Consider the following 22272-nt stretch of genomic DNA (forward strand, 5'->3'; position numbering starts at 1 on the left):
TCAAAGTTTCGTGGTCCTCTATCAGAATCCAGAGTTTTGAGAAGATTGGAGAAACTTAATTTTTCGCCCGAAAACGAAAAAAAAACGAAAGGGGTAACACTGTCGTTTTTTTTTCGGGTCGAAATTTTGAATTTTGATATCTCAGCTCTGGAAGGGTCTAGAGCCTCCATTTTTGCACTCAGGTCAAAGTCTCGTGGCTCTCTATCAGAATCCAGAGTTTTGAGAAGATTGGAGAAACTTAATTTTTCGCCCGAAAACGAAAAAAAAAACGAAAGGGGTAACACTGTCGTTTTTTTTTCGGGTCAAAATTTTGAATTTTGATATCTCAGCTCTGGAAGGGTCTAGAGCCCCCATTTTTTGCACTCAGGTCAAAGTTTCGTGGCCCTCTATCAGAATCCAGAGTTTTGAGAAGATTGAAGAAACTTAATTTTTCGCCCGAAAATGAAAAAAAAAAACGAAAGGGGTAACACTGCCGTTTGTTTTTCGGGTCAAAATTTTGAATTTTGATATCTCAGCTCTGGAAGGGTCTAGAGCCTCCATTTTTGCACTCAGGTCAAAGTTTCGTGGCCCTCTATCAGAATCCAGAGTTTTGAGAAGATTGGAGAAACGTATTTTTTTGCCCGAAAACGAAAAAAACGAAAGGGGTAACACTGTCATTTTTTTTTCGGGTCGAAATTTTGAATTTCGATATCTCAGCTCTGGAAGGGTCTAAAGCCTCCATTTTTGCACTCAGGTTAAAGTTTCGTGGCCCTCTATCAGAATCCAGAGTTTTGAGAAGATTGGAGAAACTTAATTTTTCGCCCGAAAACGAAAAAAACGAAAGGGGTAACACTGTCGTTTTTTTTTTTCGGGTCGAAATTTTGATATCTCAGCTCTGGAAGGGTCTAGAGCCCCCACTCAGGTCAAAGTTTCGTGGCCCTCTATCCGAATCCAGAGTTTTGAGAAGATTGGAGAAACTTAATTTTTCGCCCGAAAGTGAAAAAAAAAAACGACAGTGGTAACGGTTTTTTTGGGGGTCGAAACTTTGAATTTCTCTGATCTTCTCGAAACTCTGGATTCTGATAGAGGGCCATGGGACTTAGACCTGAGTGCAAAAATGGAGGCTCTAGACCCTTCCAGAGCTGAGATATTGAGATACCACGTAGCATTTATGCCATTATAAATATCTCAATATCTCAGCTCTGGAAGGGTCTAGAGCCTCCATTTTGCACTCAGGTCTAAGTCCCATGGCCCTCTATCAGAATCCAGAGTTTCAAGAAGATTGGAGAAACTTATTTTTTCAAAAAAAAAAAAAAACTGTCGTTTTTTTTTTTTGGGTCGAAATTTTGAGTTTCTCTGATCTTCTTGAAACTCTGGATTCTGATAGAGGGCCATGGGACTTAGACCTGAGTGCAAAAATGGAGGCTCTAGATATATCAACCCGGTCACACTAAATGTGTCTCGCACGCAGTGCGTTCATAGTGCAATTTATATGCGAAAATTAGTTTTTACATGCATAGGAAACGCACCGTGTGTAATATACGTTTGGTTAGGATTATGGCAAGCCAAGAGGTTCAGAATTACACCATAAATTAATCGTGTTTACTGCCATAGTTATTAACATATAGTAAGGATAAGCATGATGTGTATATTGCCTAATTGCAAGCTTGTTTCAGAAACGGTGACAACATTTTTTTTCCATCATTATGGAACATCATTATAGGAGTATTAGATTGAATGAGTTAGAATGAAATGTTTTTTTAATCATTAGAAAATAGACATTAAGAAAATAAATTATGCAAGTACTTTTACTTTTAATACTTAAAGTACATTTAAAATCAGGTACTTTTTACTTTTTACTTAAGTATGGTTGTCATTGTGTTACTTCTACTTTTACTAAAGTAAATATTTATCTGGTTATTTGTACTTTTACTTACGTACTGAGATTCAGTACTTCCTCCACCACTGTTTGTAGGTGTATGAATGAGCTGTGCGTTGTGAGGGATTGAAGTGGGCAGTTTCATCACACTGCCACTCCACCACATGAATAAGGACTGTGGCCTGTTAAGTTAAACAGTTATGAATGTGGGTGAATCACCACCCACTTCTTGAGCCCTCATCCTGGTGATTAAACAGAATATATATATATATATATATATATATATATATATATATATTCTAGCATGGGTTAGGTTTTGTTTAACTTTGTAGTGTGACATTCCTATTTGTTAATTGGCATTTTCTGATGTGTGGTGAGCCACCACACTAGCAATATCTTGTTGTCTTGTCTCTTTTTTGTAAATTCTCAAAGACAGAATCGCTGACGATGGATATCTAATGCCGGAACTCTCTGCAGTATCTTAGGATCTGAAATCTTGTGGAATGGGTGTCCTTGTCTATTTCATGGAGTGTTTGGCAGCTTTTAGTCAAAAGCAGTCGAGGGGACATGAGAGAACCCCCATGTTTCTAAAGGGCTTTATCTTTGATTTGTTCAGACAAACAGAGGAGTTGTTTTAGATAAGAATACAATACAAAGCTCAGGTTCCCAAGTAAGAGACTGCAGCATCAGACATTCTCTGAAAGCTATGTCATAAGTGCCTCAAATGTGTGATTTCAGACGATAATGTGGTTAATAGAAATAACTATAACAACAACAAATGTCTTTAAATAACTTTAAATGTTTAATATAATGAACAAGTCAGTTTATCAAGATAGCAAAGATTATTATTATTAAAAAAATAAAAATAATAGTGGGATCAAAAGATCAAAACACACAGCTACTGAACACATACAGATGCTGTGCATAATATGAAGTCATAAAATATGAAATACTTACAGATTAAAACAGTTTATATTTTTTGAAATTTTTATAATACATTTAATTGGAGAGTGGTGCACAGGAACTGGTCACAAGTTTTCTGATGATGTGGTCAAAAATTACAACATGCTCATATAGGTCAGATCGGACAGGAGTTCGGGTGAAGCCGTCACCAGGTATTGCCTGTTGGGTTAAAGAAATAGTAATTAGGATTAAACTGATTATTTTTAAGATATAGAAATTTGAAAAATTTTAATTATTAAAGAATTCTTGCTACATCAGTTCAAATCTAATTCAGTAGAAGACCACAACTGGATCTTCTAATAAGTTCAAATGGTGGCCAAACTTGGAAGAATAAATCTCACAAGTTATATTCGAGAAAACATTATTTACTGCTCGATTAAGTTTTTTCACATTGATCTTTAACAGACATGTTACCAATTTAATTCAATATTATTCAATTAATATATACAGTATATACATTTTCAAAAGAACCCACAACATAGAATTTCAATATTAAATGCCATCTGAATGCCTATTTATATCACTGAAGTAGAGACAAACATATATCTTGCAGTATAAGTGTGATTTGATGTTTAAACATGAGTCTGGGTGTGACTTTAATATATGGACTCCATAGGGTGCCTCCACCAAGAATAAATATGATTTTAACCCAGCTGGGATCCATTATTAAAGAGTAGGCTAACTGTTTTAGAAGATTTAGATTTACATTCATTCTATGTATTTACTGTTCATCAAACTTGCTAACATACCAATTTTGTTTAGAGCTAAGATAAATGCAGACATATGCTGAACATGAAAAAAAGCAAACGAAAAGCATTAGCTGTTTAAAGGATTGGTTATCAAGCTACACCACCAACAGCTTCTTTGGAGGGATAACAATTTCCATCAAAAGCAAACAAAACCCCAAAATGAAGAATTCAGGTTTAGAATTTTGAAATGACACCGGCTATATCTATCAAGGGCAATGAAACAAACAAACAAACAAACAAATCAAATCTAGGCTTTAAAATGCCAGTTTGTATGAAGGAATGCATCCACATGGGCAATGAGGTCATGCCTGGTGGGGGCCTGAGGTTGGATTCTGGGTGCACAGGCGGTTTCAGTGTCTGGGTTCCTTAGCCTCCCCTCGTTTTTAATAGCCGGCCTGGTCGGGGTGTGCTCGACCACAGGCAATACTCGCCTCTGCCATCTCGCCCTCAACGAGGCAGCCTGGGCGAGTTTGTGTTCAAAGAGGTCGGTCTGCAGCGTTGCCTCTTTTCTAAAATAGCATGCACTCATAGCTCCTGGGCACAAAGGCAAAAAAAAAATTGTGGCACAGGTTCCAGGACTGAATTTCGCGGTTCGTTCTAACCCACTCTGACGGATATTTCGAGAGATTGGACCAAAAATGCTACCCAGGTGCAACAATACAATCTCTCCGCTTCACAAGGAGGCTATTTGATATCACGAAAGAACGGTTTCACAAAATTTTGAACATGGGATGACTCTTGATCATTGCTTTTTTATGTGTGCAAGATCATAAAATTGTCATCTAATAGTAGTACAGACACAAGTCAATGTTCCTGTTTTCAGTCTCAAGTTATTCATTGAACCAGTACTCAATTTAACTTAGTTATTTACTCATGGATGTTAAATGAGAGCTAAAACGTGACTGAGAGAGGTCAGTGCTCTCTGTTCATATCAAACATGCTCACCTCTGGGTCAACATTCAAGATTTTCATGTTGTTCCTGCACTGGAAGAGCAGTCCGCTTGGATTCTCTGTGATTACCTCATAGTTTGAGCTGGCATTACATTTGGCCACCTGTGTTCTCCAGTTGTAGAAGCTGAAAAAAGTTAGGGTTAATATGTTTAGAATAGTTTCGGGATATTAAAATGCATGACTTAAAAGTTTTGACAGAAAAACACTGCAGTATAGATGAAATGCTTTGCTGAATATATAGTGAAAAATATAAACTATAAAGTATTAAAAGTTCACAAAATGTCAGGATGTGTCTTGTGTGCTATTCCAGTTTGATAAAACATGCACTTAGAATGCCAGGTGTTAAGTTGTATATAAGGAATTACAAGAACAATCATGCTCTTCTTGACATTTAGAATTATATTAATAGTGGCCTTACATACCTCTTTGCATGTAATTCAGAAGATCTTTTTACACGTTTCTAAAAAAAATGTCAAATGACTGAAAGCAAACTATGGATCCGGAAAAAAAAAATGGAAATAATACACTATTAGTTTTCTATATGCCTTCTAAGTCTAACTCAATTGGCAAAGTTTAACTGACAGCTATTAAATGAGTCAAGCACAAATCGCAAGACAAGGACTTTATGGTGTAGGGAACTGTCAGAAAAGCAGGTTTATGCATGTAAACAATTATAATATATATACAGTATATATATATATATATATATACACACACACACACACACACACACACACAGTATATATATTACAGTTTTGTCAGTTTCTTTGCATAGGCAAATATACACTAGTACAGTCTGTAAAACAGGGCACATGTACTGTGTTAATTTGAAGGAATTTTTTAATTTTCCAAATAGATTTTTCACAGGTGTTTTACTCATATTTTGAATTAGGCTACACATCGCATTGCTTTCTAGGGTCTTTCTACAAATTTTCTCTCAATTTTTCCATGTGAAAGTCTTAAAGGGAAGGCTTGTTACTTTTAAAGTTAGCCATTTTACTATTTTAGCCTTTGGCATACTTGTTGGACAGACGTTTCAATGACATATCAGTTTCCCTCTAACTGAATACAGAGACTTTGGGACATTTATTTGAATATGTTCAATAATAGATGTCCAACTTCAAAAATCTGCATTCACACTTGAGCTTCTACTAAACTTGCAAGACATTCCAGCGCTAAAGAAAAACTTTCTCAAAGCTACAACCAAAAATTCCTCTGTCCACACTGATCAATGTAAAGATTGAGAACCAGCAGGCCACTCAAAATGGCAGTGAGAATAGATATAAATGTATTTAATGCAATGAGAAATAGCGAAAAAAGAGACTGTCTGGCCTGTGTTAGTGGTTCTCATAATAAGCTCAACTGCTGGAAGACAGCTGCTTTGCAGAAAAAGAAATCTAAATGTCACACTTTGAGGCAGTGAGGGTTGCTCCAATGGACCTCAGCTTTTCCCAGGCAGTAGTTTGTGGTCCAAGAACAAAGCTGGACTTTGGGGAGAGGCACTTTATGAATCCGAGGGAGAGGCACATGGATGCAAGAGCATTTTAAACTCCGTTGCGATAACACTGTGGACGTAAGCCAGCGCCCTATACAGTACGTTTAGTATAGCTGCAATGCTACATAACAGTCCAGAACTTCAGCTGTAAAATGTTTATGACCTTAACCTAATATAAATCATTAAACGATCTTAAATGTGATATTATGATCCTAATTTGATTTCAAGCTAGGGACGATTTGTTCAGTAGCAATCCATGGATCAGTATAAAGTCAGTATAAAGACACTTAGATTTTTGCATGAGAGTAAATATGTAATGGATACTAGGATTATCGAATAAATCCATATTAAGTCTAGATTAATCAGGGATTAATGTCATTGTGGAGTTAAGTATTTATAGAACTGAAAATACATTTTTCAGTTTTTCAGATAGTTGCCGGTCTCCCTGGATCAGTTCTTCTTTACACACCCAAAAAAGAACACGATTAAAGTCCATTTTTCCAGTGCTCAGTAGGCCCATTCTATGGTTGTACCATCTTGAAATATCTCCAGTTTATAATCATTTATTACATATGAACGCATGATGGAAAGACAGCTCAAACTTCTCTGTCCGCCATTTCCTGTCAAGGTGACCAGAAACCATGGTGCTAGTCACCAAAGCAAACAAAATTGTGCTTGAAATGAAAAGACTGACTAATAAGATGTAAATAAAATGTAATGGTCTGAATCAAACATCCTCGCAGGGTCTCCGCTTGGCATTTTGCATCACAGGAAAGACTTCCTTCGGTTACCATCGGAGTGACTACCGTCACGGTAAACATGGCAGACCCACACAAAGACAAAGATTCTGTGGAGAAATACTGTGATGCATGAAATTACAAGTTTAGCCCTTTTTCTGTTTGCCTTTTGGATCAAACTTTCTAGTCCTACGTGGATTTTTCTTCACAACAAAAAACGGAAAGTCTTCACTTTTCTTCTTTCCATATGGTTTGTGACATTAACAAAATGTAAAACTTTGTGAGGGACTTAGAAGCAAGGATGCATATTCACTTCCTCCTTTTTAAAATAAGGTTTGACAGCATTTTCTGTGTCTATTTATACTGAAACGCCATATAGCAATTAGCATTTTTGGGTTGACCACTTTTATGCAATGGTAAACCACTTACTTTTGGTCGAAGAAACAGGACAGATGTGAGATATTTTAACGGAGAACATGAAAAGATGGGCAGAAAAATGCTCCAGAGCCTTTCAATTTTCGAGTCACAGGAAGCGGGAAGACCGACTTGGGCTTGGGAGTATTTGGGTCTGAGCATTTAGTCTATTTGTTTTGTGATTGAAAAAAGTACGAGTGCAGCAACCTGCCTCATGTTCTTTGGCAATTTTGGTCCCATATTGTCTCTACAGACATCACGAGGTGATGAATGTTTGTTTAATGAAATGCTTAATATGCATAGTGCAGATGGTACCCCACCCACACTAACTTACCAACGTGTGAAAAGCCAGGGCTTTGTGGAAACAATTATCATTCTGTTAATGATAGGTCTGCATCTTTACCATTACACTATAAAACACACAGAGAGAAAAGGATGTTTGTGTACGGCAGTGCTCCATGGTTACCAAACTAATGCCTGATGTTTTTAAACTCCATCAGCTGTAACTCTATGGATCAATGAGAAAGTCAATAGTCCAGTTTGTAACCTAGAATTAGTGAGAAATCTGTAAATGTATCTATCTTCTTTTTTAGTTAATTTCACCTTTGTCAGCCGGTCTAAAAATTCTGTACGTTGACAAGAATGTGATTGTCCTCAGCTGGTGGCCATGACTTTTGTACTCTATATTTTTGTGGTGAGGCAGTCAAAGTCTGTCAGCTGTAGTGTGGATTTATGCATCTGTACGGGAAGAACACAGCATCTGCTCCATCTTAGTGGCAACCACAAGCACTGCCTTTTATTGTTCCCATGAGACGGATGGTGGAGGAAAGAGAGACAAACGTGACTAAAAGAGAAATAGGGAGTGAAAGAGAGATGGGGCGGAGAGTATACAGGAAATGAGAATGCTTATGCTGTAGTGTACTTCCTTTACTTCCTTTGATTAGATAATGTGCTGTGGCAGTTAGGATGTGGATATACAAACACAAACATGCCTGTATGTATTAAACATAGACTGCAGTTGGGCTGGGGAGCGGTAATGGAAGGCCGCTCGGCTCGGCCTCTGTGGAGCATCCTATTTATTGTATTGCTTGACATTTGTTGTTTTTACTCTTGTCCCTAATAGTCAAATTTATGCAGTCAAGTCTTCAGGTTCACATGATCCTTCAAAAATAATTTTAATATGCTGATTTGATGCTCAAGACACATTTCTTACTATCAATGTTGAAAACAGTTGTCTTGCTTAATAAAGAGTAGAAAACACAATATAGTGTTTTCTCCCTTTAATGAATAGAAAGTTTGAATATTTATTGATCATTTTTTAATTATTTTTCGCATTTTCAAAAATAACTTTATTCTAATATTTTATCATTTGAATGCATCCTTCTAACGTAAAGCTAACAAACTAAACTAAAATATATTTCCTGTTTTTAATCATCTTAAATGGATCTTAAAGTCCCTGTAAAGGCAATTCAACAAAAAATTTCTAAACAAATTATAAATGTTAGAAATGTATTGCTAAAACATATTACAAAGACTGTGAACTGTGAAGTACTGAATTGTGGAGTTAGACCGTTAAACATTTTTTCACCATTTCTATTTTCCAGATTTTTTGGGCGGGGCTAAAACGGGGTTCGATGACGCACTGGGGCCCCTGAGCTCCTGGACACACCCCTACTTGATGATGCACTGAGGCCACTGAGGCTGGCCCCTCCCCAAACAATAGAGCACATTCGCATCCGTTCGCCGCTCAATCGCGAGTTACTGTCAGTACAATTAGTTACTACAGCCTACAGTTTGCTGGCTAGCTATGCCTTCGACATACTGTAGTATGCGTAGGCTACTACCTGGATGCGATCATGTACATAACAGATCGGTGTCTTTATTTAAATTTGCTAAAAACGATCACATCAAGAAGAGGTGGATTAATTTTGTGAAGAGCCACCTTGACGGAGAGCCGAGGATCAACGCCAACACCCGCCTCTGTAGTGATCATTTAACACAGGAAGGATAGACTAATAAACTTTCGTCAGAGACAACTGGGATTCACTGATAATCCGCTGTTACTGGACCGACTATCTCCCGCCTTGGCCTTCATCCTCCCGTCCCGAAAGCAGTATCACCTAATATCACCGTCGGCAGCTTTCCTGTGAGGGGGCGTGGTTTCAGCGCAGACACGCCCCCAGCGTTTGAGAGCAGAGAATACTGCTCATTTTTTCAAGATTTGATGGATTATTTGATGTGCTTGCCGTTTTTTTATCATACAAATTTGGCTTGGTGGCTAATAACACATTTTTCTGTGGTGTGACAAACTCAGAACACATACTTAATTTTGACTTTACAGGGACTGTAAGTGCTCTTGAAGGAAACCTCTATGAAGACTCTTTTTGGATGGTTATGACTTGGTTTATCACCATTTGACCAATATTAATATTAGAGCCTTTATTCATAATGGCTGCCTGCTCTTCCTCCATTTTGGAGAGGAAGTCTTTTTTTGTTACCATGATATTTTGTGCACTTTTTTGTAGAGGATATCCTTTTCACAAAGACAAATGCTACAGGGATCAGATGGATACTGCTTTCATGCACATTAATCTGAGAAAATCTAACCTTTGAGATGTTCAGTAGCACATCTATTAAAACAGTAGTCACCGGAAATCATCATAGATGGGTCATAATATAAGTAGGCTTACCTTAAGTCAGTTGTTTTTGGCAAAAACCTTTTCTTTCCACTGAAATATGGTTCAAAGTCTTCAGATTTTAGTCGGTGGGAGTAGTCTATATACGCAGATATTTCCTGTCCGCGGGAATTTCGGTCCCTAATGAAAATGATGGACTGCAAGAAAAAAGGAGGACATACTGTATAAATAATCTGGAGTGCAATATGCTATCCTTGGAAATCCTTAGACATCCTTAGACAAAGGAGATATATAAATCATTGCAATAGGGAAGATTATGTTACAAATATACCCTTAAGAAAATTGTGTAACAGTCCATAACATGAATTAAAAATAATACTAATAAAAAAAGCATTGCTGGTGTGCATTTCAGAATAAAGGACAGAAACACTGCACATTTCAGTCAGCAGTTGTTTTGTCTGGATGGTAATGATGAAAGAATAACTTCCAACCACATCCCCTGTGAAGAGGGTCTTTGTTTTGGCTTATCTGTTTACCTCATGAGACAGCAAGAGACAGAGTCACACTTCTTTTGTGAAATCATCCTTTTTTGATAGCATAGTCAATGATATCACGTTGACTGCATTTCTATCAGAACCCTGGCCATCTGTGGATTTCCCTTACATGTGCAGGATAAAAGTGAGATAACTAGCTGTACAGACTTGAAAAGGAACGGTCCTCCTTTAGATGATTTAAACAGATGCTATCGGGTTCACAGCTGGCCAGGGGCTGATCCAGCTTATCTGTGGCTTTTGCGCTCCCCCGTCAGTCTTGAAAAGAAATCATCAGGCAAAGGCCAGGAATTACAGTGGGCAGAACAAGGATTGGAGATCATCTTTCGATTGCAGAAGAGGGATCAAAACCCAGCCCACAGTAATACAATGGCAGAAAGGTTTCCTCTCGCCCTCATAAGTCCACAGGCCAAGTGATAAAACAGATCTGACTGTTTCCATCAGTTTCCCGTAGTTTAACAGAACAGGTGTTGTACCTTCAACAAGTTTCCTCACTTACTGTATCTGATATAGAAGAAACAGTGACTTATAAGCAAACATAACTTATGTCAGTTATGAATGAACTAAAAAGGACCGAAAGTATCTGCATTTTCCCAATATTCTCCCAACATTAAAGTCTAGTAGCTAACTAGGTGAACCTGGAAATGTTGAGTACACCAAAGTTTTATTGCAGAAATGTGAAGTATGGGTCCCCAGCATACAGAAACTGCCGGATGCTACTTTGCATATGTTGAGCAATTTGCATAATTAGCAAAATTAGCTTAATCGTCCATTTTGACCAAATATTTTGCACTCTATGCCCAATTTCTACAATATGTGAGTGGTTTTAAAGGTTTTAGAGGATGCTGATTTCATTTCTGACATTTTCAGATTTCAAAGAGCTAATTTTATTGCATATTTTGATTTATTTAGGCAAATTTTGATTACTTTCAGGCATAATTTTAGGTTATTTTTATGGTAAACAAAATAATCTTACATTTCAGAATCATGAGTCCTCTTGTGAATGTTCATGAATTTTATTAGGGATACAAAAAAAAAACAATTAGTTCATTGACAATGTTAAAAATAGAAGTGTTACTTAATTATTTCTGTGGAAACCATGATACATTTTTTCAGGATTCTTTTATGAACAGAAAGTTCAAAATAACAGCAAAATAAATCTTTTGTAACATTATAAACATCTTTACTTTCCCTTTTGATCAATATCCCTTCTGAATAAAAGTTATCGGAATTTCTCTCTCTCTCTTTTTTTAAATATCGCTGATTCCAAACTCTTGAACGGTAGCGGAAATAGTAAACGTTACTTTAAATGAAAATATTTAGCATCTTATCATGTCAGTCAAAACGTTTTGTAATGTTTTTTTGTAGTCTATGGGGCAGATTTACTAAACAGCAAATTAGCGTGAGAGCGCAATTCCAAAACAGCGCCGATGGGAGTGGAAAGTTCTGTGCGTGATCTGTGCATTTAAGCCGTGCTTTTTTTGGCCAGAAAATAATGACGCAAACACGCAAGTACATGGATGAGCGAAAATTTGCGTGATTCGTTTAAATACTCTCCTCCCATGAATGCGCTCTATGCACGAACCTTGCTGACGTATGTCAGAAAGAATCTCAACCAGCTTCTTAACTTCCGCTAGCGCGTTAGTATATAGTGGCAACTCTTTAATAAAATTCATTTTCTCAGAAACGGAGACAACGATTTTATTTACTGATTTGCTAGTCGGATTTCGCACGATATGAGAGAATAATCACCCTCAAAGTTGTTGATATAGCTCGAAATATATAATTTAAATAACTTCTCTTTTTTACTCTAATGTGTGACAGCTAACTGCCTCACAGTGTTGTTAACATCATTCACGTTAACCGCAGAAAGTTTTTGTAAACAGCAAGTGTAATTTGACACTATCTCCACCTAACGCAAAACCGGCTTCTGACCATAAACTGACGCAGCACCGGATGTAACTGGGCGTGCTGAGACAAACCCGGAAGCGATAGTGCATTGAGGCTATTGCGCCCGAAAGGGAAACTCCTACAGCCGCAAATAACCGTGTATGCGGCTTTTCTGTGCAAATTTTTCATTGCATGTCTTTGTGCGCTGGCGCAAACTGCCACAAGTTAAAATCAACAATTTTTCAATACATCTGAAAAATATCCATAAAGTGTGCTGCATCTCCAGAAAAGTTCTGGTTTGACAGTGTCAAAGGTTTGAAGACACACTGACAAGAAAGCTTTCTGAACAGCACATTTGATGATATAATCTCACATACCCACTCTTGAATAGTGTGGCTTTAAATGAAGAGAACAAACTGAGTGGCTTTATCAGCAGTCTGGCTGGTTCGTGAGGGTGTTTTCTCTGGTAGGATTTACCAATGACGCATTTCTTTCAGGGTTCAGAAGTGTGTGTGTGTGTGTCTGGGTGGTATGGTGGCATCCTCTTGAATGGATAACACTTTGAGTGGAAAGCAGGGCCTCTTGGTGCTCTCCGGCCTGGGAACAATCCTGTACTGTCAGGGAGGCTTGCAGGTGTCGGAGGGTGTCAGCTGGCCTCTGTTTATTATTGGTGGGTTGTGCTTTAGGAGGAATCCCAGGCCATCACTAACAACTGTGTAAATTTGTCGGGGTAATGAAAACATGACCTGGATGAGAGGAATGCTTGAGGTCGGAGTCCTTTTTTTTGGCAGGCTTACCCATGTCCCTCTTTAGGTGTTCTTTTGGGGGGGGGTTGCTTATTTGACTTGGACGTGACTTCACATAGTGGGGTTGTGTAATAGATGCAGTGGTGAGTCCAGATGTGCTGAGGTGTTCTGCTTCTGTTGGGATCAGCCAGAATTGCATTTGGCCTCTAGAAAACTAAGAGGGCCTGGAAGTACTCTACAGGACTTCACAGGACTTCAAACAAAAATCCTCTAAATTTGGCAACACGATGCATTTTTTTTCTTTTCAACATAGATATTCCTCATCTTTGACCCACCTGCCATTATCCTAGGGCTAAAATGCACAAATAAATTGTGAGAAAAAAACAAACAAACACATATTATATGAACAGTAAACTGAATGTATATATAACTTTCCCTAAAATGCCCTAAAATTCCTTCGATATGCAGAGAAATGTCTTAAAGCGGCAGTCCACAACTTTTCCTCTTTGTCACCATTTCTGTTCGAACTCTGCAATTGGAGTTATTCGCGGAATTATCATCTTTACGGGGGTTGTAAATCGGCATGAAACAGCGAAGATGAACACAGTGTTTTGAGCCAAGTGCTGCTGTCCATCACTGCGCTGTGTGGATACTGTCATACAGAATCACAGATTCACTTTTTGAAAGTTTGACCAACATAAGAATTTAAACCGGAAAATGTCTTCTGAACAAGTAACATCCACTTTTGTTCTGATCAACTAAGGGGGAAAAAACATTCGACATGATAAGCTTCGATAGATTTAAAGGATAATTCCGGTATTTAACACCTTGAGTCTATTTTGTAGTTTGTTTTGAATGAAATAGAGTGGTGGACTTAGAAATTTCGACAATGGGTCCTATCTCGACTTTTTGACTTTTTTTAGAATTGCCTGTGTGACAGCTTTAGACTGGGTGTCTATGGGCATGCACAAACATGTCCTTAAAACAACCCTTAACGTTTTCAAAACTGTGCAACTCACAGAGTGGTTGGTGGTGTTCGTTAATGATTAAAAACAAATATATCGGCGCAATGCTTTCAATACGTGTTGTTTGCTATTGTGGAACTATTTATTCAGATACCTCACAACCGCGTATAAACTTACGCTCGATATTTGAGTCTGAAGCGTTAGCACACTCCCGACCACTTGATGGCGAAAACCAGGACGCTGCACGGAACACGGTGTCTAGCGCACCGTAAAAAAAAAGTCCGGGAGCACAGTTGCTCTGCTCACGCTAGCCGTCTGAGAGATGGAGAACCGAGCGAAAAGACTACAACCAAATGTAAACAGACCCCTTTTCTTTTCCGGTAGCTAGCGCAGTAATATCAACCAGCACTGAGTCCTCCAGCAGACATCAATGCGATTTTAAAAAATGACAAATAAAACACGACAGAAACTGTATTTCGCTACGCTACTTGTTTCAGAACATCAACGAACACCACCAACCACTCAGAGAGTTGCACAGTTTTGAAAATGAACGTTAAGGGTTGTTTGTGCAGCCAGTCTAAAGCTGTCACAGGCGATTCTAAAAAAGTCGAGACAGGACCCATTGTCAAAATTCAGTCCACCACTCTATTTCATTCAAAACAAACTACAAAATAGACTCAAGGTGTTAAATACCGGAATTATCCTTTAATCAACGCGATTTACAGCAACCGTGCAAATTATAGTCTACTTTGTTCACAAAATTGTTCATGTCAACAACATCAGCATTGCGTGACTAATGTTAAATTTAATGTGTTTTATGGTTCCCTGTGTAGTTCAGAATTCATATTCTCCATAATAGCAAAACAAGAACGGCACAACAAAGTAAACTTCATAACGGTGTGAATTAAGAAAACGTACTGTTTCACGAAATGTCTTTATGTTGTTCAGCAGAAAAAAGCCGTCTCGGAGTTCACACACTTTTCAAATGCCCAGGCCGCCGATGATCAAATCATTGTGCACGAGAAGGTTTCTTTCTCTTTCTCTAGCCACCTTAAATCCGAAGTACGAAGTCTTTTGGGTTTTATAACTGCTGAATCTCCAGTTGACACTGATGATTGTTGTTTGGATCTTTGTGGATGCCATAAGTTAAATTATGTAAAGTGCTGCGAGAAAAGCCTATACATCTCTACATCTCCTCATGCACAGCTAGCCAACACTTCTTCTTTATGTGTACAGGTGTGACGTAATGATGCAAAGACATACTCGAATTTCCCGCGGAAACCCACCAGTACCACTGGAGTTAAAATCATAATTACAAGCTAACCATTTTGAATCTAGCTATGGCAAGTAGATAGTTTTAACCACTGGCAGAATATGCATTTTTTTTTATATATATATATATAATTATTTTAGATTATTTTTAACTTAAAAAAGTTACAGCAGCTTTAATTGATTGCAAAATACTTTCATATTTAATGGGCTATTTCAATTATTTCTGATAAAGTATGTTTGGAAACGTTTTAATTAGGCTAATACACTTTATTTAAAAAAAAATGAATTAAAACTATCCATAAAATGATCTCATGTTGGGAACCCCTAAAATGTTTTAAATATGAAGTTCCTGCAAATTTTTCAAACCTGCATGGAGTGTAGCCAGCAATTCTGTAAATGTAAAACTTTACATTTGCATGACACTTTGAACTGTAGTTAATGAAGTAAAAACGTATAACGTGTTTGCTTGTTTAGTGTTTAGAGCGTTTTAAGGTTTTCTGAACCTGGAGGTTATTTTAAAATGTCTTTTTTTAATGTCTTTGACAGGCTCTATTTTTATTTAAATGTATTCAATACGAAGGAAAATAATCAAAAGATGCTGCTTCCTTTTTCTTTTAATGACAGGGTGTGTCAGAAGACAGATGTCCTGGCACGGGAAACAAAAATGTACAACTTAACCATACCGTAAGACGGGTAGCTCATTTTGGCAGCTGCACATTTAAATCTGGATTTACTTTGAGAATTTTAAAATAGTTTGATATATATTCAAAAGAAGAAACTGAGAGAAAGAAAAGAAAGTAATCAAGACTTGTTACTGTGGAACAGCAAATTCAAAGCAGGTGGTGGAACTATGACAACGTTTTGTGAAATTTAAAATAGATTGTGTCGAGTTATGTGGTCGTGCGAAGATCAGAATGTGTCAAAAAAAGGAGGAAAGGACTAAATAAGGTTGTTTATACAAAGGTTGAAGGGGAGAAGGGATTTAAGCAAATGTTTACTCATGTGCTTGGCTTTTCCAATCATAAACGCATTGCTTGGGTGTTTGTGCAAGAAAATAAACAGTCTGCACAGGTGTCCTCTGGCCATCTACAAAACACCCTAGAAGAGCTAGTGTTCCACTCTGAGGACTGAGATGGAGCTCGCCAACTGTGGACACTGTCAACGGTGGAGGAAGTGAAGTGGGCAATCAGTCGGGCAGGAAGATGAGTAAAAAGATTGTGTTGGACCAGAATTTGATCCAGCAGAGACCAAACCACAAAAAAATGTGGCTTTAAACAAGGATTCAAGATTTGGATGGTTATGCATGGTTGTTAAGATAGCCCCTGGTGGTAAATGCCGTAACTACACTACATTATGGTGGCAAAAATCAACTTTCTCATTTGCGGCCTTTTGAAATTAACCAGATTTTTTCCAGGCAACATTTAAATTGCAAATATTTTATTTAATGAAGTTGAATGTTTTGCCAGTGACCATTTTTGGGGGGCTCTTAAAAGATTGACATGGGCTTTTTAAGCTTTATGGTAAAAAACAAAAACAACAAAAAAAGAGGCATTGTTTAAATAAATTGCAGGAGCCGCATCTTTTAAATACCTAATGACTGTGCAACAGGTGGCAAACGTTTCAGATTGAGTAATATGCATCAGACGTTTATTTTGATGAGGAAAGTCATTGTATACTGTCAAGGAAAACGTGTCTTAAATTAAGAGCACAGCTAAGTTTCGTCGAGAATTACAGCTTCAAAAACTAGCACCTGGGGTCAACAAAAGTGGCAGCACACAAATCAGTTGAGTTTAGGTCTCTTTTGAGATTTCCTACACCAAAGTGACTCCACACAGACAGCTTTCCCCAGCAGTGTTACTACTACAACTATTTTCCACATTCTTTTGGCTTCAATGTTACTTTTGGGAAAATTGAAGTTTATCTGAAACATGTGCAAAGAAGCACTGCCCTCTGGGACATGGACGTCCATTTATGTGAATCTGTGAGAAACCTTTCCAAAGACTGACATTTACGGATTAAGTGCTCCTCAATTTAATCACTTTCCCTTTCCTAAATCATAACATTTTATGTTTCTTACACATTGGGATAGTACAAAACGAAGATAGGAAAAATAAATCACGGACTACTTACATTTTCACAGTGTTTGGCACCTTGAATTTATAGAACTTACGATTCGATGGGTTTACAAAAGCTTCCTCAATCACAGTGTTTAACTTAACACACCCTATTTGAGCAGGCATTGAAAATGGCCAGAATCAGGCCGGCTTGCTTGTGTGAACCTGGTTCCCTTTTGCAAACTAATGAAGAATTCTCTTTTGGCTACAGAGGAAAACAATATTGTGTGTAGAGCCTGTCTTTATTACTGAAGGACACCACCTGCACAATGGCATGAAGTGAAGCAAAGCAGAGGTGAACCAGAGGTGATTGAACACATGCAAAAAATGCTAAACCTTTACCAACTTTAAGTTCATATGCATGAAAAAACAACACACTTTTCATAGAGAGTCTCATTAACAAAATGTATTTCACAATAGGCAAATAAACATGATCTGCATATTCCTCATTCAAAAACTACAGGGCTTCAGATTTGAGGCATCTGAGTGAACAACACGCCCACAAATGCACTTTACAGTTAATTTACAAGAGAATTACATTTTTTGTTCCCCGAATGAGAGTGTTTTCTTTATGTCCTCCCTCTTGATTTTTCAGAGGATGATGCTACATACTGGGCTCTGTATTTCACTGGATTGCAGCTAGGTAACCAGACCTTTGTCGAACATTTACTTAACAAATCACTTTTGTTAAACAAGGGTATGCAAACAGTAGCCGTGTTTAACAATGAGTTAAAATCTAATCTTTTTGTCCTAGACATCTGCAGGGTCGTTGCTATGATTTCAACTTGGTACAATATTACAAGGTTTCTACTACTGTGGAATCAAAGAACTGGGAGGAAAGTCTGATGCAATCGACCTCAAGATTTCTATGAATGGAGTAGAATGATAAATGAGTCACGTTACTAAAACTTAATGTTCAAGGGTTGAAACCAAACTCACAGCTGCCATCTGTTCCCTGCCTGAATGCAACAGGAACTTCTGTGTAAAAATTAAGTTTGTTGAATTCTTCGGCTGGACATAAAAGGTGGCCACAAACAACTTTATTTTGGAATGCACTCCCTTCCTGTTATTTAAGAAGGATGTGTTAAACTGAGAGCAGTAGAAAAAAGACGCACATAGTGGGTTGTTGGATGTAAGTTCAAACGTTTTGAACTCTCTGTCTTATAAAGTTCAGTTTTCTACCTGTCAATGTATTTCTACCTGACATCAGGCAACGTGGTAACACTTTATAACAAGGTTCTATTTTGTTAACATTAATTAACTTAATTTGAACTAACAATGAAGATGGGAATTTCGACATTTCCTAAAAGATTATTTCAATCAAAAGATAAGTTGAGATAGCAATGAACAGTTGTATTTGTATTATCTAACATTAACAAATATTATCATATATCATAACAAATGTATTGTTTATTGTAAGTTAAATATTTAACTAATGGAACATTATTGTTAGTTAATTATTTAACTAATGGAAAATTATTGTAAAGTATTACCAATAAAGTTACACCCTAAAAAGAAAGAATGAGAAAGAAATGAAGAACTTCTTTGCAGCCTTGCAATGACAGTACTCAGGGACAGTATAATAACCAGGCTGCTGGGGATATGCGGAAATTGATAGTTACTTTCATTTCCACACAGTATATGCAGAATATATACAGAATCTGTTGATATTTCATAGCACATTAGGAAGATTTTAAAAACATATATCCAATTTGTGTATCTCACTGTAAAATCCATTAATAATTAATTAATTACATTTTAATAGTGCTTTTCCAGGGACCTCAAAGCACTTCACATATGGAAGGGGGTATCTCCTCAACCACCACCAATGTGCAGCACCTGGATGATGCGACGGCAGCCATATTGCACCAAAATGCCCACCACACACCAGCTTAATGGTGGAGAGGAGACATGGGGATGATTAGGAGGCCATGATGGACAGAGGCCGAGGGGCAAATTTGGCCAGGATGCCGGGGTTACACCCCATACTCTTTTTCGAAGGATATCCTGGGATTTTTAATGGTTTAACGTGTCATCCGAAGGTCGGTGCTCTTTGACTGTAGGCTATAGTGTCCCCATCACTACACTGAGGCGTTAGGGCCCACAACAGACCACAGGGTGAGCACCCCTACTGGCCTCACTAACACCTCTTCCAGCAGCAACCTGGTTATCTCAGGAGGTCTACCATCCAACCTTTTTTTTTTTTACTTTAAATCAATGTTTCCAAAGTTGTTTCAGTGGTTCATCAAGTCATAACAGGGTGAAAGGCACTTATGTCTTTGCTTTGTGGTCCTACATCTGCTATAACCACGCTATGTACGATTGCCAGATCGGGTCGAGTTTCTGTAATTCTAATGAGACAAGAAAACTACAAATTTGACTTGCTTTATGTCAAGCTTTATTTTGTTTTTCTTCATTTCTGATGTCGCAATACATCATACTTTCATGAAATCATGCAACATACTCTAACTTATCTGTGGACATTGTTCATTCCAAAGCCAGTAGTGGATAAACAACAACAGACAGTAAGCTGCGGTAGGCTAAAGTATTTACGACAGCAGTAATGGACAATTCTGCTTCCAACCTGTAGGGCGGCCGCAGAGGAAAAGTTACTTGGTGTTGCTTTAACAATACAAGGTACACATTTAATATAGTTAACACAAAGTGTCTTTTCTGGGCCTCATTCTTCAAAAGGAACTGTAGGCCAAGATAGACTTATGTCTAAAGCATTGCAATCATAGTAATTACACAGTGCCTCTGGCCTAACCAAACTTACCCTCCTGTAATTAGGAGGACCAGTCCCAAATGCACCGTGATAACATTCCTGCCTCACACAAGACGGTCTTCTGCACTGCAGACTACGGACTCAAATTCTGTTTTCAATGCACAAGCAGGTTTGCATGGTTTTTTTTTCTGCATTTGACTGTTTACATATGCCACACATAGGTGGTCAGACACAGTGAACTCCCAGCAGCACCGAGGGGCAAGCTGCTGCTCATCATCATCATCACTCCTGGCCACTTCAACTGTCTATTATAACAGTGGCTTATAATTTTCAATCTCAGTGAGTCTGAAAAAAGAAAACACAAACTCTCTTCATCACAGATGAGATCTAATATCTCTGCTCAAGACAGTTCTTGGACACTGTCATTACATAAATAACATTGGGAGGTGTTAAAAGACCCCACACAAGTGCAGGCAGCTTTTTTTCTTAGGAGAGAGAGGAAAAGAGGGTGAGAAAGAAAGAAAGAAAGAAAGAAAGAAAGAAAGAAAGAAAGAAAGAAAGAAAGAAAGAAAGAAAGAAAGAAAGAAAGAAAGAAAGAAAGAAAGAAAGAAAGAAAGAAAGAAACAGTAAGGGGTAGGGTGTTGTCCGCTCTGCCTCTGTCAAAAACCCCTGAGAAGCAATTATTTTCCCTTCCTCTTTTTCTTGGAAAATTCTTGGCTTTTCACTACAGCACCCTGTAAAGGGTTTAACATATTCCTCAAAATCCCACATTTTAATTTACTGCACGGCTGCTCGGAACAACCCAATGGAGTATTTTATTTGTTTTAAGAGATATAAAGTCATAGCAAAGCTGAAGAGGAAAAGGAAATAATATCTGGTTAAGAAAACAAGTTTCATGAGCAATTCATTATACATTTTAATTAAGAAAACAGAGCTCAATTCTACAAACTTAAGAAAATATTAGTTAAATATCATACCATAATCCTGAAAAAGAATCTAAAAAAATGTATTAAAAATACAATATATATATATATATATATATATATATATATATATATATATATATATATATATATATATATATCCAGTCTTAACTTAATTACTGTACAGCTCAGTGATGCATAACTGTCTGCCATGAAATAATTTTTGCGATGGTCATACTGGTTTGAAAATAAGCCACATACTAGTTTTTTTTTTCCAATATGGTTAAAGTCATCTTTGATGTTCTTGACCGTAAATTACACAATATGATGAAATGGGGTTGGGTGTTGTGATATTTACTGTACAGTTAGAGGTTAAGGAATGCTTTTCATCTGCCCATTTGGGCCTGGGGGATTCATTTGGGGAATGCTAGGACTCCATTCAGAGTGGTCAAGTAATTTAGCTGCAAGCAAAGATTATTACAAGCTATGGCATGGTTTAAGCCCTGTGTGATTTCCCTAATCGTAGACTATGGCCACAGGGAAACTATATGGAAATCTTCAGTAACATTTTCATTTATCTGTTGTGGGATATAAAGAGCAGAACAACAACACATTCATAAAAAATTGTCAGCTAAACTTTTGACATAAGTAGCATCAGGCAGTATATCTAAGCTCACACTAAAGGTCACATTATTTGATGTTTTGCGTAGTATAAAAGAAAGACAGACAGAAAGAAAGACAGATTTGTTGATGCATGCAAAACAAATGATGCACAGCTTCAAAGCACTGGGTGGAGTGTAATGGAGTGTTAGGGCGGAGTGTTTCCACCCTAAAATGTTTATATCTTTGTGATCTTAACAAGGTTTAAAAAAATATTTCTCTTTTGTCAAGCATCATTAACAATTCTGATAAGGAGTCTTGATAAGACATGAAGATCTGAAAGAGTAAAACACACATTGGAACTTGAGGTAAAACTACTTAAAAGAGCTAATTGTTTTTAAATCTATTATTAAAATCTATTTTAATTAACGTAATAAACATCATCAAACACATCACTGTTTATTATTCTATATCAAAATGGTCTAAGTGTTGCTATTGTTCTAAACTAACTAAAACTAAATAACATTTCAAGATTGTCCAATGGTCAAGCTAATATGGCTTGAGAACAGGTATCAAATTGTGTTTATATATGTCATTATCACAAATCCGAAATCGCCAATCAAATAAGGTGCTATTTGAGGGGACAGCCATTTTTAAGTGGTGTCCGAAACCATAGTGGACAA

General features: G+C 37.4%; 1 protein-coding gene across 1 annotated transcript in view; it reads right to left on the reverse strand.

Annotated features, from left to right (window-relative positions):
- Positions 1-2842: 2842 nt before the first annotated feature.
- Positions 2843-22272, reverse strand: part of cfap299 (cilia and flagella associated protein 299) — a 63686-nt gene continuing 44256 nt past the window's right edge. The window contains exons 4-6 of the mRNA XM_039650155.2: positions 9858-10000; positions 4516-4645; positions 2843-2980 (exon numbers count right to left, since the gene is read on the reverse strand). Of these exons, the coding sequence (XP_039506089.2) occupies positions 2858-2980; positions 4516-4645; positions 9858-10000 (396 nt within the window). The 3' untranslated portion in view covers positions 2843-2857. The remainder of the gene's footprint in view (positions 2981-4515; positions 4646-9857; positions 10001-22272) is intronic.

The sequence above is a fragment of the Pimephales promelas genome, chromosome 4 (assembly GCF_988280905.1).
Source record: "Pimephales promelas chromosome 4, fPimPro1.hap1.1, whole genome shotgun sequence".
Lineage (NCBI taxonomy): Eukaryota > Metazoa > Chordata > Actinopteri > Cypriniformes > Leuciscidae > Pimephales > Pimephales promelas.